Raw genomic sequence first — 26,388 nt, forward strand, 5'->3', positions numbered from 1 at the left:
GTGCTATATAAAGAATCAGAGAACACGAAGGTAGCTTCGACCTCTTTACTTCTTCGTCAGCCTCCCATTAACCCCGAAGTAAAAGTAACGAAGGTAGCTTACACATCTCCCTAACCCCTAAATTATCAAGCGTTCCCATCTGGCTTATTTGTGATTGTTTCTTAAAGTTGTTTTGTAATTTCTAGGCAACGGTAATAACTTTGTTGAACTCTAAGTTAAAACTATTTTTGCAGATACGGTTTCAAGCCATATAAATCTCATCATCAAAAAGGAAGGTAAGAACAAAAACACAATTTTTTTTTTCTAAAAATCAATGGGTTTATTACATATTTCTTATATTTTGCTTATCTTTTACTTATCTTTTGCTTAATTTTATATTTTTGTTTACTTATTTATTATATATAATTTTTGGTTGTTTAGTTTATACATATATGACCTAATATTTGGTATGTCATTGTCTTCTGTTTGGTGATTTTCATATCTGGGTATGAAATGATGCGTTTTCTCCATCTTCTCGTTAAAATTTGGAGATTTAGTATCTTAAATTATTGTTCGTGTGATTAAAGAGTAATGAAGTAGTGCTGCTTCAGTGGGATTTTGCTTGATCTTTTATTGCTGTAAATCATTCCCGTTTTGCTGTTTGGAGGTCACCGACTTGAATTCCCGAATCTATATCCATTGCCAGTCACCAATGTCTTGTTTCATTGTGATTAAGTTTTCCATTAAGTTTTGTTGTGTTTTTGTTTGAGGAGTGGCTACCCTTTGGGCCATTGTCCACAAGTATGTGGATAATTATTTGATATAAGTGGGCTAAGGCCCAATACGGATCTGACCACCTCTAAAGCAAATTGACCCAAATCTAAATTCTACACTCAACATGCATTATACAGGCTGCTTTAGTTTTGTTAAGCGAGTAGATGTTATAAATAGAAAACCTTGAGTAATTCTGAGATTTATAGTTTGTCATTTCAAATTTAACTCTCAAAGAATGAATATGCAATGTAGAAATATATTTATGTCATATATTAATACAGCTAAACCACTAGAAGATGCAGATGATATTATGAATTTTTTTTTCCTATTAATGATTATTTTTTTATTATTTTTTATTGCTTTTGGTTAATAACATATTATCCGAAATAGTAACACAATGATAACACTATCACAAAGACACAAACCACTATAAAACATCTTTATTTTGTTTATGGAAGTTCTCTCACATATGCTTTAACCACGCGCAGGTAGATGTTGAGTTAAGAGTGTTGACCTTACTAAAAAAATTAAAATCAACATATATTGTGATAGGAAATGTTTGAAAAAATGAGAATTGGCAAGAGTTCGGGAGGCACATATTGTGATATACTGTGATAAGAAATGTTTGAAAATTTTTAAAATCAAGATATACTAGAAATTAACCCGCACATTGTGCGGGGTAATGAATTTTAAATTGTCTTTAGATTTAATTTTGATTATTTTTGGTTAAATTAAAATTGATGGTAAAAAAACCTTTAACAAAAAATATAAATAAATAAAATTGATGATAATTAGATAACAATACATATATGAATATTACACAACCGATATATACTTGTATATATATCTACCGAATAGGAGTTTGAGCTAGTTTTGTTATGCGGTTTAATTATTAGTAGTTTTAAATATAAAAGTGATATGATGTTAATATATATATATATATATCAATATAGATTAGAATCTAAATATATATTTATAATAGAATAAAATTGTAAATATTTTATTAGAGATCAAACTATCATTTTTAGTTAATAAATTCTATAATTTATGTTAATAGTAATTATATATGGGATTGTCAAAGTGGACAAACCCATCTACTTAATCTATTTCGTAATTTACTAAAATATTTTTTCGACAAACCCGTAAAAGTTATAATTTAAATTTTGAAAACATATTTCATTTTTTTTTTATAAAATAATTGAATTGATTTTCTAAAATGATATTCATCAATTATGAAATACAAATGAAAAATATTTCAAAAGTATAAATAGATTTTTTATATATATAGACTGATTATTTTAAATAATAGAATATATTTTAATATTTTAATAAATAAATAAACTAAATACTGTACACTTTTGATTTCAATCCATATATATTCAAAACAAATCTGTAAGTTATATATTTAACTCTCTTTTATGGAGAAATATTTAATTGAGCTTTCTATATTTATAAAATTTATTTATGTAATAACTTATAAGTAAAGGTTTATTTATGTAATATCTTATAAATAAATGTTTATTTATGTAAAATATTTTGTAATATCTTACAAATAAAGGTTCATTTATGTAAATGTCTACTCAAATAATAATATAGAGATGAAAAATATTTCAAAAGTATAAACAGATTTTGTATATATATAGACTGATTATTTTAAATAATAGAATATATTTTAATATTTTAATAAATAAATAAACTAAATACTGTACACTTTGGATTTCAATCCATATATATTCAAAACAAATCTGTAAGTTCTATATTTAACTCTCTCTTATGGAGAAATATTTAATTGAGCTTCCTATATTTATAAAATTTATTTATGTAATAACTTATAAGTAAAGGTTTATTTATGTAATATCTTATAAATAAATGTTCATTTATGTAAAATATTTTGTAATATCTTACGAATAAAGATTCATTTATGTAAATGTCTACTCAAATAATAATATAAAGATTGTGATAGCAAATATTTGAAACAATGAGAATTGGCAATCTAGAGAAATCTTCCTCACATACATCTAACATCGTTAATGCAATATCTGAAAAAGATGCTCTCCTCATTTCTAATTATATAAATGGTAGTCCATACGATATTTTTTTTTTATTAAATCAAACTCATCGATCATTTTCTAGAATTCTAAAAATATTGTGACAAAAGTATGCATTATATTTCTATGTCTAATTTTTCGAAAATAGTCTCTAACAACATCTTATCTTTTTTGGTATTGACATTGATTGTACATATACTGTAGAGTTAGAATCTATAGTGTCTAACTCTGAAAGAGACTGGTGGGCTCATTTTCTTTAACTCAATTTGAATTTGTATTCTACAAATCATGTTTCTACGCTTCTAAAACATATTACCATAGCTAGATTGGTGTACATTATAGCTTGTGAGGTTACATGTTGTCAGGGCTGCATGTTTTGAAAGGTACAAGATATGCTTGTCCCTCAAATAAATGCATCTTGCTTACTAATGATTCAATGTATACTGCGATTGTAAGGTAATTAGCGAACTCAATCCGGCCGTTGATCATAGGTCTTGCGAACCAATCCTCATTTGACTATGCTTCTTTATTATTCAGGTCAGTCCGGTTCAATCATGTGATCGTGCGAACCATTAGACGTGTTAGAAAAGATTCATTTTCACATGATTTATTATACATGGATCGACCTAGTTAGATTTGACTCTACTTTAAAATAAAATCCTAAGAATAATGAAATGGGTCGATCTACGGAATTTTGACTCACCGCAATATCTCTGTAATAAAAAAAAATTATAGACATTTTTCATGGTGTAAATGTGAACATTCAAAAACATTATTGCTTAATTTACGCATCACAGTATTATTTATGATTTGTAGATCTATCACAAAGTATTATCAATTGATTTTTGTGTAACTAAGAAAAATAACTAAAAAAGCTTCATGAACCTGAATGGTGTGATTTTTGAATAAAGGATGGTCATAAATTGGATGATTTTTGATATGAACACAATCTATTGTATATCCATCTCCACTCTACACATAATTAAAAAAAAAGTATACAATTAGGAATTGAAAACAAACAAAAATGAAAAACAATGTAGTTAAATGTAATTTTCATGTTAGTCCACAAATTTAATTAACCTTGATGGATTTAAGAGGAGGTTTTTTGAGTGTTTTCAAAAGTCGATCTATTTCGACATCACAGGTAGCGAAGAACTCACTTCCAGTCACTATCATTGCTACAATTACAATGTTAAGCACAACTAATCTAGCTTTTATCCGCCCGATCATGACTAAAAGTATCCAAGTTGTTTTGATATTTTGTGTGTGCTTTCGGTTCTTTGGGTTTACTGATGATTAGTTTAAATGCTTATAACAAAAAAGGTCATGGACAATAAAAATGTACAGATCTATGCACTAAAATTTTGATACTACACTCTTTTATTAGAAATTTTAAGCGAAATGAAATAAATTTGAGCGATATGATACATTAAGTTTCTCCAATTATGCATATCAGTAACTGTAACTTTAAATCAACTTTTTCACTTCAGACATATACAAAGACAATAAATATGCTCATATAGATTTTCCAAATGTAGAAAAAAGGGAAGTACTGGTAATTAAATATAATAATGATGATATATGGTGGTCACAAAAATTTGGTAAACGTATATCCAATAAAAGGTCATAGACAATGAAAATGCACATATATGTGTATCATATACTTTTTGAATCGATCTTTTCCATTTTAAATGTATACAAAGCCAATTAATGTGGTCATGCAAAAAACTGCAAGAAATCAAAATTGTTTCAGAAACAAAAAACTGAAAGGCTTATTTTTGTTCTTTTCATTATTTTATCCTGCCTATCCCTATTGGAGATGATTTTCCACCTTCCACTAATTAAATGAGATGGAGAAATAACTACCACGTATGCAGTCAATGGCTAACATGGGGTCTCTGAATCTTTGAAGAGAGACTTCCATCTGAGACTAGGACTGAAATTGGGAGGTAGTAGTAGAGATAGACCTAGCATCCCCTAGTGTGGACCCCTACGACACTCTAACATCATATAAGTCACACCTACTTCCTGGTTTTGTTTTTGTTTCTTCTTATTTTCTTGGTTAGGGCTTTTCCTTTAATGGTTTGTTCTTTTTTGGGTTCGTTTAGTCATGCAATATTGTTGTCGTCTATAATCTTATGGACGCTTCTCTTGTTATACGTCTTGATTAATGAATATTTATAAAGCTTGAGATGTGGGTACTGTAATTTCAGAGGGAAAAGGTCTACGATGGAAGATTTCTATGATGCCAAAAAGCTTCCCAAGATTGAAGGCCGAACAATTTGCATGTTTGGAATATTTTGAAGGTTAGATAAGATAAATGGGGATCACCATAGACTACTTGGTGACCAAACTTGTATATGTGCAATGGGACCATGTCTTGCTTTTAATTATGTCGACTAATATATAATTTTAAGGCTTTTCATTTACATTTTTAGACTTATGGCCAAGGCTCAGTTTTCTCCATCAAAAGCTTTAGCCTCCTGTGTTAAAAGTTAAAACCATGGCTAAGTTTACACACACACACACACACACACAAAATGCAGACATTAACAGAACAACATAGCTGTCTGGGCCATTGCTTCGAGTGTTTTAACGCATCGAGAGTAGTTTCTTCCTCAAAAGCTTTTGGATTTCACACATTATCTTCTGTACAAGTACTTGGACAGTGGAAACCTGAGACTTCTCGCAACCTATATACCAAAATAAGAGAAAACATCAACATTAATCTCTGTATCGCCCCCTATGATATACAACGACTCAATACTTGCAAATCAAGTTTTTGTTACCTTGAGAGCCAGATCTTCAGACACCATGGATCGGTATCTAACAGAACCTTCTAATGGGCAGCTTCCACTTTTTGTTATAAAGTTTGCATCACAAAGACTTGAGACTTGAAGCAGAACATCAGACATCAGGTTGTTATTCTCTCTGTCGTAACCCGTCGCTTCTTCTTCTTCTTCTTCTTCTTCTTTTCCTTCTTCCTCTTCGCCAAATGAAGAATCTCCTACAGAGGCAATACACTGGAATATCGCCAATAGTCTCTCCAATGGAAAGCTTCCCGGCCCTTTCATGACTGCTTCCTGCTCTGCAATTTCCTTCTTTTCCATCGATTTCTCTGAGGCCCTGAGAAGGAAAAAAACAGATTCTTTTATTCAAATGCATCACGAGAACACACCACCATTACCATTACGTATTTTTACTAGGCTTACTATCAAACTCACTGAATCAAATCATTTTCTACTAAGCAATACGTCAAAAAAGAAACAATGAGTTTGATATAACTTACTTGCGCTTTCTTTTACGATTATCCATGCCCCCTGTGGAGTCGAACATCGACGCATCCAGCGTTGCTGGGTTTCTTGAAGCGAGAAACGCCGCAATAAGAAGATACTTTGCTGAAGTAGACATATGGAAGTCTAATTTTTCAACTTCTTCACGGTTTTCAGAGCTGCAGCTGGCTTTCTGCCTTCTCTCGCCTCTGTTGTCGCCATCATTAGGGCGACTTGAGACCCTGAATATCTCATTTAAACAAGGAGCAATAAGCGGTTTAAGTTGGTTATACAGCCTTCTCTTCAGATCTTCACTCGGTGAAAGCCCTAAATCATCAAGCGGTTCACAATACTTTCTGAACAATGATGAGATGGTAGTGGAAAGTTCGTCAACTCTCCTCGTGACCCTACAAAAAGGTTTCAATACAGAACTGTTTGACACCAAAAAAACTTCGTTAGTATGAGTGAAGCTTAGATAAAGCAAATAGGGAGGTAAGGTTATACTATAGGGGCTTACTCGAGGAATGCGGAGTATAAATCCCGGTTAGCTTGGTTTCTCAAGAAAATTTGATGAAGTTCCTCTTGAGAATACACAGGAAAATAAACAGGTATAGGGTCTGTGTATCCCATGTTTGAGTAATAAACATCTGGTGGCAATCCGCTGATGAGAATTATACCAAGTTGAGGCATCTTCAAAACAGAATACAAACTGAAAAGAAACTGCAGAATCATAGTGCCTTTTTCCCACTCTTTGATAAGATCCACATGATCAAGTATGAGATACACCATCTTCCCCACAGGTTTTCCATCCGGCTTACTTGATCTTGAGGTTCCGGATTTAGAGTCTAGAGTTTCCATCACATTGCTGAGAGCTTGACGAAGTAAGTTGACAAAATCAGATGGCTTGTCACATCGTTTTGCGCTAGAATACCCATTTGAAGAACACTTGCTATGCAGCAACAGCTGATTCAGAACCGACTCAAACAAGAGACGTGGACTGTAACATGTACGGCAGCTTGAATAAACAAAGGGGCGATTGAGATGCCTGAACACCTGAAGAACAACACTGGTTTTTCCAGTAGAAGCGTCTCCATAGACCATTATTGGAAAGGAAGGGCAATCCAATGGGCCGATAAGACGAATCAGGTCAAGAATCTGAGAGCGTCTGCCTGGAAAATCAGAGAGAAGAGCATCCAAAGTGATTGATTCTTCTCCAAATGTGAGATCATCAACGGTTGGTTGGTGGGATTCATTGGGTTCTGGGTTCTCAACAGTAACAGAAGATGAAGACCTGGTGTTTCTTCGAGTGACTTTCGAACTCTCTTGGTTTTGAAAAAATGAGCAAAATGACTCTACCTTCATCTTCTCAGGTCGACTACGAACACAAGAGAAAAACGGCTTTGGCAATCGACGCTTAGGGTTTTCATCAATTGCAAGGCTACCAATTTATACGAGAAATAAGGATTATTTGTTTTGATTCTAATGGGCCGTTTGGCCCACTTAATGTCTTTTTTTTTTCTAAAAAAAAATAGAGTTTATTGTTGACAAAATAAGCGTTTCCGTTGCTAAACGAAATGGACTTGGATCGACCAAAAATTCTGCTTCTATTATTTTATTATTTTTTTTGTATAAATTCTGCTTCTATTTTTCCTCTGGATTGTTGTTCTTGTTATTGAAATGCTTCGATTTCGGTTCTTCGGTGAGTGATTCGGTGTAGAGTCTGGCGGTTTATACTGCGCCGAATGTTTGACTTTGGTGGTTTTCTGGAAACGAATCGAGCTAAGGGTAAATTTTCCTCTGTAACAAGCTCTTTCCTTGCGCCTTTTTCTTTTGAATGCATAATTTTTGCTAATTAGCTATTATGGTGTTTATACTTTATAGGTAGGTCATAACGAGAGCAGAATCTAAAACCTTATATATCACAGTAGACAATGATCATCAGGAACCAAGGAAATGTGTCTTTTTGTTTGGAATTTCAGACAATTCCTATAAACAAACATATGGTTATTATTATTGCAAGGAAAATGAAGTAGGTGCTAGTTTTGACTGCCATTGTTTGATGAGTTTGCTTCTTCAGGTTTATTCTCTGGCACGCTTGGGATTGAGGAGAATTCACGTTTCGTCACTTTGTTTATGTATGAATTTTGATCTGGCTCAAGGAATCTATCCCACAATGGTCGTGGTGGGTTTCTTTGATCTGGCTTCTCCTTCAAGAAATGAAACACAAATTTCCCCAATGCTATAGCACAAGCTGTGGCGGCAGCAAGAAACAACACCCAAAAACTATCAAAGCCGAGTTGGCGGAAGGTTTTGTCCTGAATAAGCCGCAAGGATGAAAAAAAAAACCAGACGAATTGAGAAAGGCCGAGAAGAAGCGGGAATTTAGGGTTTTCTTTTTGACAATTAGAATTCAGAAATCACGCACGACCCGAGTGAAGAAGATGCAGTAAGTAGGAAGATGGACAAAACGCATCATTTCTGTAAAACACTAAACGGCGTAGCTTCAGAAGGAACTAAAGGAATATTTTGGTCAAGTTTTTAGGAGTATTTTCTAAGGGATTTTGGTCAACGTTGTTTTCTTTTTGATAAGTTTTTGACAAAAGAGAGCTTAGCCAACTTTGGAGTTGGATCATAGTCAAGTTCAAGATTAAGATAGCAACATGTTTATACGCAAAAGTTATAAAAATAACCCAATAAAGATGAAAAATCCAACTCAAGCTTCTGTATTACAAAACTCCGCAAAATTATTCAATATGTCAAGCAGGCAGAGAGAAAATTGTCAAAAGCGGAAGAAGAAGAGTTATAAAAGCAAGTAGCTAATGTATACACAAGGAAGAAGTGAGGATCGTGGTCATCATTTCTTGCGAGCCAGCGCTGCTACAATCCCACCAGCTATGAGACCAACGGCTCCCACAGCTGAAGCCGTGATGCCTATCCCTATAACACCATCTGAGAATACAAACCAAAATTAAAAAAAAAAAAAAAATACAATTTAGCAACTCTGTGATTTTGTTAGTAACATTCGCAGTCCCTAGAACTTTCATTTCTTGTGAATAAGTTTTGTGTTTTTGTTTGAAGAGTGGCTTACCCTTTGTGATTTTGTCTTCTATGGTCTTCTTTAGGACCAAAGCTTGTCTCCAATCGGGTTGCATCTATGAAACCAAACCATTCGTCAAAGAGGGAAAGAAGGTGCACACATACATATACTATATAAGCAGAGTCAAAATACAGCGGATGAAACAATGTATAAAGAAAAAGAGTTGGGAAGTGGATGAAAACCTCGATACAGCGGTCAACAAGCTGCCTGCTCTTTGAGTAATCCCCACTTCTGTAGTATCCAACAGCAAGTAAATAGAGCTTCTCTCGGTCCTCTAGAGGAGGAGCACTGTTTGCAAGAGATGCTGCAACAACAACATTTTTATCAGTCTTCATGTTTACATGAATTATGATGCAGAAGAAAAGAAAGCTTCTGCTTTCTGTGTCGAAATCGTGTTTAAGTTTGAAACAAAACCGGAAAACTTTCAGGCCATGGTTTGCAAAAGAATAAGATAGGAGTGTTACTACCTTCAAGCATGGCTATTCCGCGTTGCACATCTTCGGTTTGATGGGAATGAACGAGAGCCCACGACAAGCGCATTAGGCACTCTTTCTTAAGTTCTTCAGAGCCAGCATCTGTGGCCTCTCGAACCTCTCTTTCACATCCCTGCCATCAAAACAACAGGTTTTAGCTGGTGAGCTTGAAGATTAAAGAAGACAAAAAGTAAAACTATGATTCTGTGACATTTAGTAAAGTTCTACAGTTAACAAACTCGCATTTCTAGTGAAAGGATCCAACGAAAGGTGCAAATAATCAGCAATCACGCTCAATTGAAGACGATATTCACAATTCATAAACTTCTAAAGCTCGATTCAAAACTTCCGAATTCCCAAAAAATAATCTGACCAAGGACCGACTAACCCTCGGGAAATAAAACCCGATTTCACAAAATAGCACGATTACAGTTCTAATTTCCGTAATACAGCTCGTGATTCCATCCTACTAGTAGATTGTTGTTCGCTTCTGAAACCATAGGCGGACAAAAACGGAACCGAAGAAGGAGAGAGGAAACTTACAGCGATGACATCGCCGTCGGACCAAGGGATCTTATCGCCGCCGCTGAAAAAGGAACCGACGGAGTCAAAGAATTGTCCGATCTTAGCATCCATTGAAGCGATTCTAACTTTGATACACCGTTCACGCGGTCTCCGTTTCTTCTCTCTTTATTCTTAAAGGAGGGAGGGTGGACTTGTACCCCAAGTTCAGGGGAAGGAGAAATATTTATCCCTTGAAGTCGAAGTTATTAACAAGACCCTGTATTTTAGATCTACCCCATCTTTATCCCATATCTTTTATTTTTCCAGTAGAACCCCTACTATTGGTTAGAACTACATTTATTGTGGTTAGGGCCAAACAATACCAAATTTGATGGTCTTTACTTATATGGTTCATGCTGAGAGAAAGGAGAAATGTATCAGAGAAACCCAAAAATATGTTGGGTTTGTTACTGTACTTGTAAACATTTGAGCTATAGAAAAAGAAGAGGCAAAGTGATGCTCCCAACAAATTCAGCATTGTAAAATAATCACAAGTCTCACACAACACAACTTTTACATACACAGAGAGTTTTTTCAACAAGTGCACATATCCCACAACTACAAGGCAGGAGGGTATGCAATATTATTAAAGTTTGATTCAGCGCTCCTCTGCACCGCCCTTTGAACCGCTCTTCTCAAGCTCCATTCGTAGCAGAACTCCAAAGTCAGCCTTAACGCTGTTCCTAGCCCTAGCAACACTATCACTCCTGCAAAACCCGAGATCTCAACAAACTTACTCAATCACTAGCAACCATATAACCAACTTAAGCTACATTGACAAAACAAACGTACCAATGATTATGTTAACCGGGAGCGCAGACACACCGAGTGTGATGGATATTAACACATCCAGCATTAGACCGCCTATCAGAATAGAGAATGCTACCCAGAGTGGACTGAAACATCCCTGCCATGACACGAGAACACTTGCCATCTTTACACAAGAGAAAAAACCAGACTCTTCAATCCAAATGGCTACTAATAGACACACTTACTCTTTCACGCTGTTCTTGTCTATAGCTTGGATCAATCCTCCACACCCAGTAATTTGTCTGCTCAAAAGGCAGAAACAGCGTGCATCATGTATTACAACTACACAAGCTATAAATATCTTTTCTTTGTTCCAAGAAATAATGTACTTACAGTTGGTTGGGTCTCTGGAGGTGGCACGTTGACAGCTACTGCCCTGCAGAAACAGAGAAAATTGTAGCACCAAATAAGCATAGTCTCTCCTCCAATTGAATCTCAAGCAAACGAGGAAATGTCTACTCACTGACAGATCTCGCACTGATTAGAGCCTTTTGTCCGAAACCACGCATCTATGCATGTTCTATGTGCTTTAGAAATTCCACCACGACATTGGCACCCCAGTTCAATCAAAGCCTCTTCTTTCTCTTGTTGGCAAACCCTATTTATCAAAAAAGAGAGAGAGCAACGACCAATGAGCCTGATTCAGTTAAACCATGTTCATAACTTGATTATAACAGACAAACATATCACAGCAAAAGAGTAATGAGCAAGACAAAAACCCATTAACCTATATACCAAAGCAGACATTATTCCTAGGAAACATAGTAAGAAGAGAATTCACATTCTTGGAACTGTCAAAATTAGTCTCCTGATAAGAAAAGGAAGGAAGCAGACCTACACTGCTCGTGAGAGCTGGCATTCCTGGACAAGCAGGCCTTTTTCGGGGACTCTTCCTTCTCCACTGGCAGTGGCACGGAGACCTGAGCCAATTCTGCGGTTTCATGTGCTCGACTAGAATCTCCATTGCAGACAACAATCGTGAGGTTCACTTCCTTGGCAGACTCGCTCTGCTTCTCGGGAGCCTTGTCTTGCAGCTTTTCAGGGTCACAAGCGGGGATGGAGCTACTATGCATCTGATCCTTGCCTGCCACAAGTTCCTTTTTTTCGCTTAGGTTCCCATACGACTACAACTCTCGCCTGAGGAATTAGCAATAACACTTATGAGAACCATTAAAGAAAAGAAGCGCTAAAGATAACTATAATAAATGTGTCGTGAAGTTAATTTTTATGATTGCAAATGGCTAAAAGCATTGCCTTGTGAGACAGATTAGAGTGACGTAGGTCAAAAATGAAAAATTGATGAACGTTACTTACCGAAGAAAGAAGAAGATGATTCGGACTATGCTGTATAATGAAATGAAGGTGTTTCCGAGAACATATAGATTTTTACGTTACTCGCTTTCTTCTGCTATCTCTAACCAGCTATCTGCACTCTGTCCTACACTTTTACTGCTATTTGCATACGCAAACCACAAAACCTTAGGAAAAAATCAGAATAAAATCAGAAACATAATAATGAGTGAAGAACCTAAATATAATAAAAGCATATCCAATTTTGAATCCAACGACCAGCAACTCAGAAGCCAAAATCTATGTATGTGTATCAAAGAAACCACGCATAGGCTACATACTTTATTATGAGAGAGGGTTGAACATTTAATCCGTTGGATTAGAAGACATCTTTTCTTGATCAAGTGGTATGAAGAGTTTAACTATTCTGTGAAGTTTATTAATTGGTCTGCTGATTACCTTCAACAAAGCCTCTCTCTCTGTAGCTCTCTCTCTTCCACTTAACTCAGCTGCAACCACAATTAGAAAACCAAAGAAAAACTTAGAACTTAGAACCTTCACTTCAGATTTCGATGCGAGGCAGAAAATTCTGGGGAGACGAGAGATGTAATCAGTTCCTGATTTGAAAACAAATATGGGATTTTCAATATATTCGATAAGATTAGGATGCGAGACTTACCGATACGTTTGAAACGGAGAAGCAGAACACACAAATTTTGTGAATCGTAGGGGAAAAAACAAGACTTCAATATTGTAAGTAAGAAAGTTTTTTTTTTTTTATTGAGCACTCGCAAGGGGTTTTGTTGAGTCTGTCGCACATGTTGTAGGCAGAGTATCTTTTGCTTTACTGAATTGAATGGCAATAAATCACAACCTTTGGATTAAACTTTAAAAACTAATCTCGACCGTTGGCTTAGTAGATTTCTATTTCCTACGAAACAAGAAAAAAAAAACTGCTGACCTAAGCACACCCCCAAAACAGGTAATGTAGTTAGTTATCTTGTCATGACAAAGATACACAAGTGCATTAAAAACTCAAAATAATCGGACAGATTTGCTGAAAGTTTGCCACTTTTTAAAACTCCGGGCATCTAAATCGTACGCCTCTTGCTTTCTTCCTCCGCCGATTTTTCTGCTACAGTATCTAATTGGTTTCATCAGATTTTTCAGTATCTTATTCACACCTAATCCTCTTCGGACTTTGTGGCAAGCCTGATCCTCCGTACGTATTGGGGAATCATCGAGGACGACCGCACTGTACATCGAAGAGAAACCGGACTCGGATAGGCTCCGACCAAGCAAGGCTTTGTTGAGGTGAGCCTCGAATGATAACCGCTCGAACCGATCCATCAACGAGCTTTGCCCGTCTCCGAAACTCTGATGAATCACTAATGGTGGAGTCTCCATGGCTGGCTTTTTGTGTTTCGATAACGTATAGATACTGTTCTTTTTAAGGAAAGACAAAAATGGAAACATTTTCAAGAACAAGCAAAGGATCTTCTTTTGTTTACTAAATTTTTATCGTGGGTTTACAGCAAAGGATCTTCTAGGATGAAGAATAAAACCAAGGAAAAGTTTTGCTGAAAATAACTACACTCAAAATGGTTAAAAACAAAAATTTGGTTTACTTCACCACACACAACGGTAGGCAACATGTGACTCTGTGAGTTGGCCTCTGTAATTCACTTTCACAACTTGCCCTTTCTCTAGTCCGTAGTACCGCACAACGGCGTCTTTCTTTGAAATCCGAGGAAGCTATCAAAATTAATTTTCGAAAGAACAGTTAGAAAGCTAAGAAGCTTGAGTTAATAATCATAAGCCAAGGTTTTTAAGCTCCAAGAGAGATACTGCACCTGTTTTTCCTCGATATTAAACTTCTTGAGAAGTGCTGTCTTTTCTTTATCATTCAAAACCCGATGTTTCGGCTTAAGTACATGGTTGGTTATGTTGACTAGCAAGTCGGTTATCTTAACAAGACAGCCGAGAAGGAAAGTAGGTGTTACAGATTTGAAGTTATCGCAGCAAAACCTAGATCAGGAAGAAGTTATCTGTATATGTACCTGGAATATCTCGACCTTGAAAGAAAAAAGTTCAATGGCTTTCAATGCTTGATTGGTTACGTGGTTTTGCAGAACCATTATCAGCCCGGATATGGTTTCTTGGCTAAGTACATCTGCTGCAACAGTACGGATTGCGTTGACTTTAACCATGCCAGTACCAAAAAAGACAACCTTGACCTGAAAAACCAAAACCACAAAACTTGTTGAACCAGACCCATTAAACCAACACTCTTATTATGTCCGGAGGATCAAAATGAGATATCTGTCGTTATGCCATAACCATAAGACAAGAGATGATGTAAGAAGCATTGCGAATATATATGAATTCCGCTGTTACAAAAGAAACCAAAGGCATAAGCAACTACTTGACAAAAAAAAAATCATAATAGAAAGGCGGTTTCCTACTAGTTATGAAAGCAAATCAGTGACGACATGAAATGAACCAACCAACAAAAAAAGGGTAAGACTTTAAACAAAATAATCAACTTCACCGGTCTTTTGCAATTTGGTATCACAACTCACACTCCGTCACAAAAATCTTCATTAGCCAGAGCCAGAGATCTAAGAATCACTTGTCACTTGTTAAGTTTTTACCAGAAAAACTTCAAATTACAAAGTTTCAGAGGACAAACAGATGAGACATACTACTTGATAAATGATAAGGGACATACAGTAGTAGTTATACTTATATCAATTGGAGACAGTGACATGCATTACAGAAACTAAGCTCTATAGATTAAGGGTATATCATACTGCAAAAAAAACAAACCAAAGTAGATTTAGTCAAATCCGAATCCACAAAAGTTAACACATATAACTTCAATTCGAAGACAAAAGCAGCGGAAATATTCCGGATTTTGGATTTTCCGCCACTTTCTTCGCATCCAAACAGTAAAACCCCAACATGCAAAGGCAAAAGCTTGATAATACCTTTTTGGAAGAATCGGAGCGAAGCTGAGCTGAGATACGGAGACGGTTTACATCGGGATGTTCGCCGTAAACAGTTCGAAAATCTTGGAGGGAGAGATTGATATCTTCGGCGGAAACTTCGTAGCCTCTGTCCCGGAGCATCATCAAAGCATTCCGCCTCGCAAGGTAGTATCTATGACTCTCTTCACTCATTGGATCCTCGTACTTGCTCAGACACATACCCCGACCCGAACCCGGACCCGAACCTGAACCCGTAGCCGGAGCTTTCTCGTTCCCTTTCCCCTCCATTTTCTCTCCCTAGCTATCTGAGCAAGCTTGAGTACAGTGACGGATTTTAAGGGGACTAGAAACGGTGTCGTTTCAATGAAGGAAGTCCTTAACTACTGTTATAAAGTCAATATTTTAATTATATTTATCGATCGATCTAAGTCTAATTATGAACCGAGAAATGTAAACTTGGAAAGTTAGAAGACAGAACTGCCTAACAGTAATTTTTATCCATAAATAAAAAACACCATTGAGCGATAATGCGAATTACCAATCATCAACAAACATTTTATGTACTTGTAATAATATAGTAATAATCATTTAGTTTAAAATGTTAAAAGTGTCTAAGAGCAAGAACAAATAAGGAACAAAAGAACACAGCACCCACACAAGAGAACAGAGTAATAATGATTAGCCTTGAGCCATTTCTTATTGCAATGTACAATAACACTCTCTCTTCTTCTCTTTCACAATTCACACGATCAATCTAAGCCCCTTTTCACCCACACAGGACACAGCTTTCTGATCCAAGATATTGCCTAGAGGCAACACTCGCGACAACGCACCAATCCATTCTCATTGCATTTCGGACACCGCTTGAACCGTTCGTCTTGCTCCTCAAACACTTTGGTGCTACCATCACAGTTAGTACAAGGCACAAACCTTGCATCACCACAGCTCCGGCATGTCCCCTGGCATTCACAAGCAGGGAAATCTTTCAACATCTCTGCTAATTCACCATCATCGTTTAGCTTCAGAATCTCCTCGACGCCACCAATGTGGGTTCCTCTGATAAACACCTGAGGCAAACAAACAGGTTTCTCTGCAGAGCCAAGCAGGCTTTGAAGCTCTTTCCTGTATTTGGAATCCATTGAGATGTCGCGTTCGTCTACCGTTACTTGAAGCCCTCTCAATATCGTTCTAACGCAACAGCAATCCTCGTACGTCTTTCGAATTCCTCGGAGTGTAGTGAAGTAGAGTACAATCTTGTCTTCTGTTTCTTGTAATCTTGGTTTGGCTTGAGAACTCAGTGGACTAGAGCATACAGATGTTGGTTCGCTGATCAAGATGGCTGGTTTTGATGTTGTTGGGCTGCAAGAGAGGGACTTTGTGGGTCTGATAGGGTTTCTAGTGTCGACATTGATACTATGACTGCTTAATTGCTTAGAAGACAAAGCTTTCTTGTAAGATGAGACAATGCTAGGATCTAAACCAGATAAAAATGATTCTTCAGAAAGATGCTTCCACAGAGGTTGCTTAGGTTTATAAGACAACGGGACCCAATCTTCTTCGTCTTGTTCGATTCTCACAAATTCGTAAGATTCCTCCAATTTCAACGCAGACCCACTTAGACCCACATTCCGATTCGCGTCGGGTTTAGTGCAAAAACCCGAATTTAGACTGGAATCAAGCTTACCAGGTTTGGGAATTTCGAATTCGAATTCGTCGTCCAAGCCGTCCATAAGCTCCCATGTGTTAATGACTGAGTCAGGGGAGAACGAGTCGCGTGAAACCGGATCTGGCGTGCTCTTTCCGGGGACAGAGATACGGGGAAGCGTCTGTTGGTCGGAGGAGTTTTTGGATCCGTCGAGATCGATGAGGAGAAGAGAACCGTACGAGGTAGATGTGAGGGAGACGAGGTGATGAGTGTCGCCTTTTCTAGCCGGAGGATGGTGAACCAACGGCGTCGGAAAAGAGAAAGCTCTCTGAACCGCCGGCGAAGGGAAATCGGATGCGAAATTCGTCGTCGGTGGAGAAACCGTAGCGGAGGAAGACGTAGAAGAAGCGGAAGAAGCTGTTTTCGAAGCAGAAGAACCCATTTTGAGTCGAATTAAACAAACACTTGACTTTGAATGGTGTTTTCGTTACTTTCCTCTTTCTGGGTTATTCTAAGATCTTTTTTTTTTGGGTGATAGAGAACAGAAGGAGAAAGCTAGAGAGATAGGGAGGAAGGTGGAGAATAGCTGTCTAGTGCAGTTGGAGGTGGAAGATGGTGAAATTTAATGGCAGAGGAACGATGGTGATGTTGATCTTTCGGACACCGATATTTCGATTTGATTTTGATTGAGGAACGAATGCTGAAGTTTCGTTTACAAGATATAGAAGAACCAAGAATCAAATTAGAAAATGAGAAAAATTAAATATAAAGGTCATGATCCACATAACTGCAATCTTTATTTTATTTTTCTATTAGTACTAAAACAAGATAGGAGAAAAGAAAAGTTCATCAAATTCATCAAAATATTGACATCTCCTTTTCAAAAGACTTTATAATAACTTCTGTTTCTAAAATTATGTAATGTAATAAAATATATAGCATTTATCTTTGTCAATTCAAAACTTTTTGCTAAATTACTTTTATTTTAGACCATAGAAGATAATATTAAAATTTTTCCTTTTGATAAAATAAAATATGAAAAAAATGATTTACAAATCCAATTGATGCAAGAATATAGATTGTTGACCAAAAAAAGAAAGATATTAATATGTTATAAATAGAAATTTAAAGCCATAAATATAGCACTATTTTTCAAAAAGGTTCAGCAATATATTTAGAATTAGACCCAAAAAAAGGAAAATTTACAAATACGACCTAGACAGAGTATCCATGTGAATAATGTAATCGATGGTAGGGAAAGTTTCTAGTATATACGTGTTATCAAGATCTTGGACCATAATTTAATGTGTTATAATAACTTTTCCTTAGTTGATTTGGAGTGAAGCACATTATTGTTTCAATATGTTTTTTTAACCTGCAAATCACTTCTAGTTCCTTTTTATTTTTTGGACCAAATGCTTCTAGTGGCTTAAAAGGTGGTTGGGTGACTGATACAATTCATTGACCTTGCTGTAGATTCGAACTCCCACGAGAAAGTATGGTGATTTGCTGTTACATGTTGGTTTGCATGATGAAAAAAACCTTGGAAATATGCTGTTCAGTACGGTTTAGTTGAATCAATTTTTTCATTAAAGAAGTTATATATAAAACCATAAAATAAAAAAATTCAACTCAGGCATCATAATGATAAATAAACCAAATCCAAAGCTGAAGAGGCTAAAAAAACTTTGAAATAAAAAAGCTCAATTATTTATCACAAGTATGAGGTCAATTATAGTCTGGAATTCTACATATACTATACAGAGAAATATATACCGCAGCTATCTGCTATGCTCTGCTGTCTTATGATATCTCTCTCTCTCTCTCTCAAAATGTTTGATACTTAGAACCTTGACTGAGAGAAGATTTGATAGCAGTTCAAATGGCGTGCGCTCGTGTTCTCTGCAGATTGATTGCAGAGTAGAACATGCCCTTCGTGAAATCATAAAGGCCTGACTGAATGCAAAACGTGTTTATTCTGCCTACAATGAAATGAGTGGTAAGCCAAGGAGAAAAAAAAAAAAAGGATACTTAAAGGTGATCTTGGGATGGTAAAACATGACTTGACCTCAAGTAAAGTTTTGTTAACTGAACTTAAATAGCTAAGACTTATGTCGGCATTGTATATGTCGGAAACTCTTGAACTGTTTAAGCCAACGCTAATGTAATTAGCTGTAACATGTGGAGAACAGAGAAAATATCTTAGCATAATAATTTATATCATCACAAGAACATTAAAACACCAAGTGGCATTATTTTGCATCCCTGAGTTGCTGCTGATCACAACAACAACAACCAAATTGGAATCTATAAACTCTCGATTAGGATCATAAGGAAACAAGCATCATCAACATCCATGGAATCCAAAAGATTTAGTCTCATATACGAAGCAGAACATTAGTCCACAGTGGACTCCACACCTACACACACTGAGCAACTGAGACATGTATATCACATCCACGTCCAATTGTTCAATATTCGAGAAAATTTGACCTATCTCAGTCATCTCTATTAACAATTTCTAATTTAGAAGCGACGCTGATCGAAAACAAGTGAGCAAAAAAAAAACGTAAAAATTGGGGAAAAGAACATATACGCAAATAAAGGAGAGTAAAGGAATCTCGAATCGATCATCCGACATGAAAAGGACCAATATCTCCGTTTCTGAGAGAACCAGCGATCTCGTCGGCGATAGACAAGCAAGTGAATACCCAACCGGTCAGAGAAAACCACACCATTCTCATCAGATACGTCGCCACTCCCAGCGGCATCGCCATCTCAGAGTTTCTCTCTCTCTCACTCTTTCTCTTGTGTTAGATTAGCTCAAATGATTGGCCGGAGAAGAGAAGCCATTAAAGGATCAAGCTTGGAAAATGAAAAATCAAAGAAGATTCGTGTACGTTCAAGATCCTTCAACCATTTAGAGCTTTCCACGTGTTTTCATTTTATTTGTTGATTCCACCAGCTACGTCCCTATCTGGGCCAGTCAAGCCGCATAGTCTTCAATGGTGTCGAATACTTAATTTTTTGAAAATAAAATAATTGAGGAAAAAACCATGAGATCCGACCCGGATTCGTATTAGGAACCCGACCCGATATGGTGCTCCATGAATTCCCGCTCCGTTGCCTTTTTCAATTTCATTTTGAAATCCCATCTCGCCAAAAGGCCAACCTCTCTCTCTCTCCTTCCTCTCCGAGCAACGTCGCTCAGTTTCTCTCTCTAGAAAATGGCTCCTCCCTTTGTTTTCCCCCAAATCCTTCGAGCCCTAGAAGAAGATCCGGAAGACAATCATCGATTGTTCGCTCAAAATACCGTCGATGTGACCTCTCTTCGCCCTTCCGATCTTGAAGAGTTCGTCAAAGGTAATACTTTTTCGGGTTATCTTTGTTTCTACAATTTATGAGCGTAATTTGTTCTCTTCATTTTCTGTTCTGATTTTCGAGAATTTCGATAGAGAAGCAACCGTTGAACTACATAATTAGTTCATTCCGAGAGGCTTTAGATTATATTTAAGTTGCAATTTGAGACAGATATTGGATTGTGAAGATAGTCATTGGTCACTCGAGTCTTCATTTGGGTCGATAGGTAGCCCCAATTCGTGTGTATAAGTGAAGCTGAGCGATATGAGATTGATGAATTGAAGAAGAGAGAAATTTCATATTGTGCGTATCTGGCTATGTGTGGAAGCTCGAATTTCTTCTCTGCCTCTATTGGAAAGTGGTCAAATTCTAAGTATGTTCATTACGATGTTTGGTATCATACTTTGAAGTTAAAGAGCGTAAATTGGGCTATGTTTGATATGAATATGTTGGTCTCCCAAAGTTAGTTTCTTTCAATAGCTTACATACGTTGGTGTTTATTGCGTCAGAAAGGGAAAGCAAATAAAAATTGAGACTTCACTCAAAGCTCTTGTTGAATTGATATGTGAAGCATTTTAGTTGACTGACTTCTTGTGGAACAGGTGTATCATTTGACCTATCTGATAGAGAACTCTTCTGTATCGAAGATCAAGATATTTTTGATCGTGTCTACTCTTTGATCAGGAGCTTCTATAGTCTTCCTCCGTCTTGCAAGTGTAATCTTGTAGAAAGCCTTCGGTCCAATCTAAGTGTTCTTCTTCCCAATGTCGATTCGATCTCCCGATCTGTCCAGGATCAGGAGGATGAGGTTCCAATCATTGATAGGATCACATCACATCGCAATGCCTTGAAAATTTACACTTTCTTTCTTCTCACTATTATTATGACTGAAGAATCACACATCAGCTCAGTCGACAGCACAAAGGTGTTTTCTCTTTTTCCAGCTAATTATGTACCACACAGAATAGAATTCATCTCTTATCGTCGCCTTTACTATAGTGTTGTTGTGGATGAACAAGGTGGCAGCACGAGGAAGGAAAAAACAAATTATCCAGTCATGGAATTGGGAACCTCAGAGGGGTAGGATGCTCAACTTGATTGCGAATTCTCTTGAGATCAACCTATCCTTGCTCTTTGGATCATCGGACCTAGACGAGAATTACCTTTCTTTCATTGTCAAGTAATTTCTGTGACCTAATGAATCTGGTTTATCTTTGGATATTTTATGTTAAAGGTACATTCTCATAACTTCTTTATATTATTCCCTTGTAGAAACTCGTTCTCTCTTTTTGAGAATGCTGCAATCTTAAAAGATGCTGAGGCAAAAGATGCCCTGTGTCGGATCATAGGTGCATCTGCTACAAAGTACCGTTACATTGTGCAGTCATGTGCCTCGATCATGCACTTGATACACAAATATGATTTCGCTGTTGTACACGTTGCTGATGCAGTTGCTAGAGCTGAAAGTAAGTACTCAGATGGTACCTTGGCCGTGACAATCATTAGAGAGATTGGGAGGACCGACCCTAAAGCCTATGTTAAAGATACAGTTGGGGCTGATAATGTGGGACGTTTTTTGGTCGAGCTTGCTGATCGTTTGCCAAAACTAATGTCAACAAATGTTGGAGTTTTAGTCCCTCATTTTGGTGGTGAATCATACAAGATAAGAAACGCACTAGTTGGTGTTCTTGGAAAATTAGTTGCAAAAGCATTTGATGAGGCCGAGGGAGATATGAGTTCCAAGTCCCTTCGCCTGCGAACTAAGCAAGCAATGTTGGAAATTTTGCTCGAACGGTGTAGAGATGTTTCAGCCTATACAAGGAGCCGAGTTCTTCAGGTTTGGGCTGAACTGTGTGAAGAGCATTCTGTTTCGATTGGCCTATGGAACGAGGTTGCATCAATATCTGCTGGAAGACTGGAAGATAAGAGTGCAATTGTTAGAAAATCCGCATTGAATTTACTGATCACAATGTTGCAACATAACCCCTTTGGTCCACAGCTTCGGATAGCTTCATTTGAAGCAACCCTGGAGCAGTATAAAATAAAATTGAACGAGCTTGAACCAAACCTCGCTACTGAGGACTCATCAAAAGAGCCAACTTCAGATGGTGACTCCTGTAATGGAGATGGTGAAATTGATGACTTGGAACTTGAAGTTACAAATAAGACCCATCAAGATAGCCTACCTGATAGCTGTCAGCCAGAGAATGGGGAAGAAAACAGTGAGAAGGTTGTTTCTGTTCCAGATATTGGTAACCTCGAGCAGACCAAGGCCTTGATTGCTTCCCTAGAAGCTGGATTGAGTTTCTCAAAGTGCATGTCAGTTAGTATGGCGATCCTCGTTCAATTAATGGCTTCATCGTCTGCCAGTGATGTTGAGAATGCTATTCTGTTGTTGATGAGGTGTAAGCAGTTCCAAATTGATGGTGCAGAAGCTTGTCTCCGTAAAATTCTGCCTCTGGTATGGTCTCTTATCATGTATCGTAACTCAAAAATACACATACTTCCGACAGTTTTTTAGCTAACGTCCCCTTCATACATTGTGCTAAAAACCTTGTTTTCTGTCATCTCTTCAGGCCTTTTCTCAGGATAAGTCCATCTATGAAGCAGTGGAGAATGCCTTTATTTCAATCTACATAAGGAAAAATCCAGTTGACACGGCAAAACAGCTTTTGAACCTTGCCATAGATTCGAATATTGGAGATCAAGCAGCACTAGAGTTTATTGTTAATGCTTTAGTTTCAAAAGGTGAAATATCGAGCAGCACGGTAGGTTCCTTCTGTGACTCCAGCGTATGTGTATGCTTTGTAATTATGCTCAATCAATACGTGTAGTCATGCACGGTCAAGAACAACGAAAAATAATGAGCGTTGTCATTGATTTTTGATTCATCATTTCTCGAATTAAAGTATTCCACCTGCAAGAGGCTAATAAGTGCTTCCATCGTTTTTGTCTTTGTAGATTTCAGCTCTATGGGACTTCTTTTGCTTTAACATCAATGGGACAAATGCAGAGCAAAGTCGTGGGGCTCTTTCTATCCTTTGCATGGCTGCAAAGTCGTCCTCTAGGATTCTTGGATCACACATGCAGGATATCATTGACATTGGGTTTGGCCGCTGGGCAAAAGTGGAACCTCTACTTGCCAGAACTGCATGCACTGCTATTCAGCGGCTTGCCGAGGAAGATAGGAAGAAGTTATTGCTCAGCAATGGCAGCCGATTGTTTGGTATTCTTGAGAGCTTGATCACTGGGAACTGGCTTCCAGAAAACATATATTATGCCACTGCTGATAAAGCCATAAGTGCCATATACATGATCCACCCAACTCCAGAAACCTTAGCTTCTACTCTTATTAAAAAGTCCCTGAGCACTGTGTTTGACGTAGTTGGACAAGATCAAGCACATAATGATATCGACGATAATATTGTCGATATTCTGACTACAGTTCACGTAGCAAAGCTCAGTAGATTTTTGTTCGTTGTTAGTCACATTGCCATGAACCAGTTGGTGTATATAGAATCCTGCATCCAGAAGATCCGGGGACAGAAGACTAAAAAGGACAAATCGGCTGCTGAAAGTCAGAATACAGTAGAAACGCAAGAGGTATAGGCCGATTACCGCAAAGCGCAGCTGGTGGCACAAACGTTGCAACCCTATTATTAGGTTGCTTTTGCTTACTAGTGCTATCTCATACGATCTTTTCTTTGTTTTTTCAGAACAATAGCATAAATGCTGAGCTAGGACTCGCTGCCTCTGATGATGCACTGCTTGATACACTCGCTGAAAGAGCAGAGAGAGAAATTGTTTCTGGTGGTTCTGGCGAGAAGAATCTTATTGGGGATTGTGCAACTTTTCTCTCAAAGCTTTGCAGAAATTTTTCCCTGCTGCAAAAGGTACTTAGCTTTTCATTCATTTTTCCAGTTTCATGGTGTCTGATGAAGTTGGAAGCTTGTGTATTAGCTCCCTCTTCTTTTGCTCTCAAATTTTATGGGGTGTACATGAAAAATAAAAAGTTGACTTTCCCATTCTTACAGCATCCAGAACTACAAGCTTCCGCAATGCTTGCATTGTGCAGGTTTATGATTATTGATGCAAGTTTCTGGTGAGATTAAATCCTGAACCCATATTCTCTTTTCATTTACAAAACTGAATCTTTAGTTAAATTAACCCATATTTTCAATATATGCCAGCGAATCCAATCTCCAGCTTCTCTTCACAGTTGTTGAAAATGCACCGTCTGAAGTTGTCCGGTCAAATTGCACCCTTTCCCTTGGAGACTTGGCTGTTCGTTTCCCAAATCTTATGGAACCTTGGACAGAAAATATGTATGCCAGATTACGGGATGCTTCAGTTTCTGTCAGGAAAAATGCTGTCCTGGTCCTTTCACATCTTATATTGAACGATATGATGAAGGTATGGCTCATTACATCTCTTTAAACATCTGCAATAATAGTATGAGGTTTCATTTTGTGAATCCTGATTTCAGGTGAAAGGGCATATTAATGAAATGGCTATATGTATAGAAGATGATGTGGAGAGGATCTCTAGTCTCGCAAAACTATTTTTTCATGAACTGTCTAAGAAAGGTCAGTTGCAGTATCTACCTTACATGATACAGCCACTTCGTCTTTTGAATCAAATTATAACACTTGAATTTCTTTTTTTCCAAACAAAATCCAGGATCGAATCCCATATACAATCTACTTCCTGATATACTTGGGCAGTTATCCAACCGGAATTTGAAGAGGGAGTCATTCTGTAATGTCATGCAGTTCTTGATCGGCTCCATTAAAAAGGTACATAGCTTTTGGATAATGAAGTTACTATGACTTGTATTCGGTCTTATCTAATCACTGATCTGTGTCCTCAACACTCTCCAGGACAAACAGATGGAGGCTCTGGTTGAGAAGCTTTGCAACAGGTTTAGTGGAGTCACAGGTATGCTTGTATTGATGAGATATTTTTACACCTGTGATTGGTTTAATAGAAAGTATATCCCTATGAAGTCTATACCTAAACTTGCAGATACAAAACAGTGGGAATACATTTCGTATTCTCTTTCGCTGCTGACATTCACAGAAAAGGGAATCAAAAAGCTTATCGAGTCATTCAAGTCTTACGAGCACGCGTTAGCGGAGGATTTAGTGACGGAAAACTTTAGAAGCATAATCAATAAGGTTCGTTTCTCTGGTTTTCTTCACCAATGCCATTCTCTTTCATTCTTCTCATGCTATTAATGACTTTGGCATATGGTTGTGAATCTGAACAGGGAAAGAAGTTTGCGAAACCAGAACTGAAAGCGTGCATCGAAGAGTTTGAGGAGAAGCTCAACAAGTTCCACATGGAAAAGAAAGAACAAGAAGAAACCGCAAGAAACGCCCAGGTTCATATAGAAAAAACCAAGAACATGGAATCTCTTGTTGTCTCCAGCAAAGTGAAAGAAGAACCTTTAGAAGAATATGATGAAGGTGAAGGTCAGTAATTTCCGAGTCTTGGCTAACGCAAAGTTCACTGTCCAGACATTAGAGAATTAAATGCCAGTTAACTATAACCTTTCTAACCATCAGATGCTCTCTTTGTTCTAAATCACCAATTTGTGCATTCCCAGATGTTTCAGACAGTGAAATTGTGGATCCCTCAATGGAAGATACAGGGGATAGTTTGAAAGCTTCTGACTCCGAGGAAGAGCCATTGGACTCCGAGGAAGAACCATCTGACTCCGAGGAAGAACCAGATTCTGAGCAATGTGGTACCAATAGTCCTCGTTCGTTAAACCAAAAGACTAGTGGTAGTGGCAGTGTATGAAGGCCTGAATCAAATTCTTTTTGTTGTACTTTTGTTGACATTTACGAATATCTTAGTGTTATGGGAGCTTAGAGTAGGTGTTTACCTACTTTCTCCACGTTTTTTTTTTTTCTTTTTTCTTTCTCAGTTTATCCAAAAACTATCGCATAATTTTTAGAGTAATAGCAAATTAGCAATGCATGGTAATGCATAAATCAAAAATTAGGTGAGTGTTCTGACAGCTATTTCAAGAGTGATTGGACAAAAATTCACCCTAATTTTTATTTTCTAAATGCGTGTAT

The 26,388-nt window shown here is 37.2% G+C and overlaps 7 protein-coding genes across 14 annotated transcripts; 1 reads left to right on the forward strand and 6 right to left on the reverse strand.

Annotated features, from left to right (window-relative positions):
* Window positions 1–5,189: 5,189 nt before the first annotated feature.
* LOC18019908 (origin of replication complex subunit 5) lies at window positions 5,190–7,483 on the reverse strand. Its single transcript, XM_006402846.2, has 4 exons — window positions 6,591–7,483; window positions 6,091–6,504; window positions 5,591–5,927; window positions 5,190–5,494 (listed from the first exon to the last, which is right to left on the reverse strand). Exons 1-4 carry the CDS (start codon window positions 7,433–7,435, stop codon window positions 5,444–5,446), a joined length of 1,647 nt encoding a protein of 548 aa, XP_006402909.1. The 5' UTR covers window positions 7,436–7,483; the 3' UTR covers window positions 5,190–5,443.
* A 1,271-nt stretch (window positions 7,484–8,754) lies between these two features.
* LOC18019909 (mitochondrial fission 1 protein A) lies at window positions 8,755–10,428 on the reverse strand. Its single transcript, XM_006402847.2, has 5 exons — window positions 10,187–10,428; window positions 9,638–9,776; window positions 9,353–9,474; window positions 9,162–9,225; window positions 8,755–9,022 (listed from the first exon to the last, which is right to left on the reverse strand). Exons 1-5 carry the CDS (start codon window positions 10,277–10,279, stop codon window positions 8,928–8,930), a joined length of 513 nt encoding a protein of 170 aa, XP_006402910.1. The 5' UTR covers window positions 10,280–10,428; the 3' UTR covers window positions 8,755–8,927.
* A 154-nt stretch (window positions 10,429–10,582) lies between these two features.
* On the reverse strand, window positions 10,583–13,072 carry LOC18019910. 5 transcript variants are annotated; one of them, XM_006402848.2, is made up of 9 exons: window positions 12,987–13,072; window positions 12,649–12,816; window positions 12,332–12,495; window positions 11,852–12,154; window positions 11,481–11,615; window positions 11,351–11,393; window positions 11,203–11,259; window positions 11,000–11,114; window positions 10,583–10,914 (listed from the first exon to the last, which is right to left on the reverse strand). In XM_006402848.2, the coding sequence occupies exons 4-9, from the start codon at window positions 12,088–12,090 to the stop codon at window positions 10,766–10,768; spliced, it is 738 nt and encodes a 245-aa protein (XP_006402911.1). In that variant the 5' UTR covers window positions 12,091–12,154; window positions 12,332–12,495; window positions 12,649–12,816; window positions 12,987–13,072; the 3' UTR covers window positions 10,583–10,765. The 5 variants fall into 5 exon arrangements, with proteins under 5 accessions (XP_006402911.1, XP_024012864.1, XP_024012866.1 ...); XM_024157096.1 differs by having other exon boundaries at window positions 12,767–12,816; window positions 12,987–13,057; XM_024157098.1 differs by having other exon boundaries at window positions 12,332–12,466; window positions 12,767–12,896; window positions 12,987–13,039.
* Window positions 13,073–13,801: 729 nt separating this feature from the next.
* LOC18019912 (DNA-directed RNA polymerase V subunit 5A) lies at window positions 13,802–15,653 on the reverse strand. Its single transcript, XM_006402850.2, has 4 exons — window positions 15,298–15,653; window positions 14,368–14,544; window positions 14,161–14,274; window positions 13,802–14,062 (listed from the first exon to the last, which is right to left on the reverse strand). The coding sequence occupies exons 1-4, from the start codon at window positions 15,583–15,585 to the stop codon at window positions 13,937–13,939; spliced, it is 705 nt and encodes a 234-aa protein (XP_006402913.1). The 5' UTR covers window positions 15,586–15,653; the 3' UTR covers window positions 13,802–13,936.
* A 205-nt stretch (window positions 15,654–15,858) lies between these two features.
* Window positions 15,859–17,704, reverse strand: LOC18019913 (uncharacterized protein At3g28850). The gene has a single exon (XM_006402851.2). The coding sequence runs from the start codon at window positions 17,382–17,384 to the stop codon at window positions 16,104–16,106; it is 1,281 nt and encodes a 426-aa protein (XP_006402914.1). The 5' UTR covers window positions 17,385–17,704; the 3' UTR covers window positions 15,859–16,103.
* Window positions 17,705–18,627: 923 nt separating this feature from the next.
* On the reverse strand, window positions 18,628–19,803 carry LOC18019914. Of its 4 annotated transcripts, XR_002899902.1 has the most exons (3): window positions 19,539–19,803; window positions 19,011–19,114; window positions 18,628–18,924 (listed from the first exon to the last, which is right to left on the reverse strand). XR_002899902.1 is itself a non-coding variant. In XM_024157108.1 (2 exons), the coding sequence occupies exon 1, from the start codon at window positions 19,717–19,719 to the stop codon at window positions 19,573–19,575; it is 147 nt and encodes a 48-aa protein (XP_024012876.1). In that variant the 5' UTR covers window positions 19,720–19,803; the 3' UTR covers window positions 18,628–18,920; window positions 19,539–19,572. The 4 variants fall into 4 exon arrangements, 2 of the variants coding, with proteins under 2 accessions (XP_024012876.1, XP_024012875.1); XR_002899903.1 differs by lacking the exon at window positions 19,011–19,114 and having other exon boundaries at window positions 19,539–19,767; XM_024157108.1 differs by lacking the exon at window positions 19,011–19,114 and having other exon boundaries at window positions 18,628–18,920.
* Window positions 19,804–20,169: 366 nt separating this feature from the next.
* Window positions 20,170–26,216, forward strand: LOC18019915 (condensin complex subunit 1). Its single transcript, XM_006402853.2, has 15 exons — window positions 20,170–20,305; window positions 20,905–21,227; window positions 21,322–21,482; window positions 21,575–22,763; window positions 22,879–23,070; window positions 23,264–23,905; window positions 24,019–24,195; window positions 24,337–24,404; window positions 24,493–24,715; window positions 24,789–24,888; window positions 24,983–25,098; window positions 25,183–25,240; window positions 25,328–25,479; window positions 25,572–25,776; window positions 25,911–26,216. Exons 1-15 carry the CDS (start codon window positions 20,170–20,172, stop codon window positions 26,105–26,107), a joined length of 3,939 nt encoding a protein of 1,312 aa, XP_006402916.1. The 3' UTR covers window positions 26,108–26,216.
* The last annotated feature ends 172 nt before the right edge of the window (window positions 26,217–26,388 follow it).

Source organism: Eutrema salsugineum, unplaced genomic scaffold (assembly GCF_000478725.1).
Source record: "Eutrema salsugineum unplaced genomic scaffold, Eutsalg1_0 scaffold_19, whole genome shotgun sequence".
Taxonomy (NCBI): domain Eukaryota; kingdom Viridiplantae; phylum Streptophyta; class Magnoliopsida; order Brassicales; family Brassicaceae; genus Eutrema; species Eutrema salsugineum.

Coding starts and splice junctions, on each gene's coding strand:
- LOC18019908 (XM_006402846.2), bottom strand. CDS start 7,435: ATGAAGGTAGAGTCATTTTGCTCATTTTTTCAAAACCAAGAGAGTTCG. Junction 5,928..6,090: donor AATCGTAAAAGAAAGCGCAA/GTAAGTTATATC, acceptor TTTCCTTCTCAG/GGCCTCAGAGAAATCGATGG. Junction 5,495..5,590: donor CTGAAGATCTGGCTCTCAAG/GTAACAAAAACT, acceptor TTTGGTATATAG/GTTGCGAGAAGTCTCAGGTT.
- LOC18019909 (XM_006402847.2), bottom strand. CDS start 10,279: ATGGATGCTAAGATCGGACAATTCTTTGACTCCGTCGGTTCCTTTTTC. Junction 9,777..10,186: donor CCGACGGCGATGTCATCGCT/GTAAGTTTCCTC, acceptor TTTTGATGGCAG/GGATGTGAAAGAGAGGTTCG. Junction 9,023..9,161: donor AGAAGACAAAATCACAAAGG/GTAAGCCACTCT, acceptor TTGTATTCTCAG/ATGGTGTTATAGGGATAGGC.
- LOC18019910 (XM_006402848.2), bottom strand. CDS start 12,090: ATGCATAGTAGCTCCATCCCCGCTTGTGACCCTGAAAAGCTGCAAGAC. Junction 11,394..11,480: donor AATCAGTGCGAGATCTGTCA/GTGAGTAGACAT, acceptor CTGTTTCTGCAG/GGCAGTAGCTGTCAACGTGC. Junction 11,260..11,350: donor CTCCAGAGACCCAACCAACT/GTAAGTACATTA, acceptor CCTTTTGAGCAG/ACAAATTACTGGGTGTGGAG.
- LOC18019912 (XM_006402850.2), bottom strand. CDS start 15,585: ATGGAGGGGAAAGGGAACGAGAAAGCTCCGGCTACGGGTTCAGGTTCG. Junction 14,275..14,367: donor TCAAGGTCGAGATATTCCAG/GTACATATACAG, acceptor TGTCTTGTTAAG/ATAACCGACTTGCTAGTCAA. Junction 14,063..14,160: donor TTAATATCGAGGAAAAACAG/GTGCAGTATCTC, acceptor TAATTTTGATAG/CTTCCTCGGATTTCAAAGAA.
- LOC18019913 (XM_006402851.2), bottom strand. CDS start 17,384: ATGGGTTCTTCTGCTTCGAAAACAGCTTCTTCCGCTTCTTCTACGTCT.
- LOC18019914 (XM_024157108.1), bottom strand. CDS start 19,719: ATGGCGATGCCGCTGGGAGTGGCGACGTATCTGATGAGAATGGTGTGG.
- LOC18019915 (XM_006402853.2), top strand. CDS start 20,170: ATGGCTCCTCCCTTTGTTTTCCCCCAAATCCTTCGAGCCCTAGAAGAA. Junction 21,483..21,574: donor TACCTTTCTTTCATTGTCAA/GTAATTTCTGTG, acceptor ATTCCCTTGTAG/AAACTCGTTCTCTCTTTTTG. Junction 24,405..24,492: donor ATTATTGATGCAAGTTTCTG/GTGAGATTAAAT, acceptor AATATATGCCAG/CGAATCCAATCTCCAGCTTC.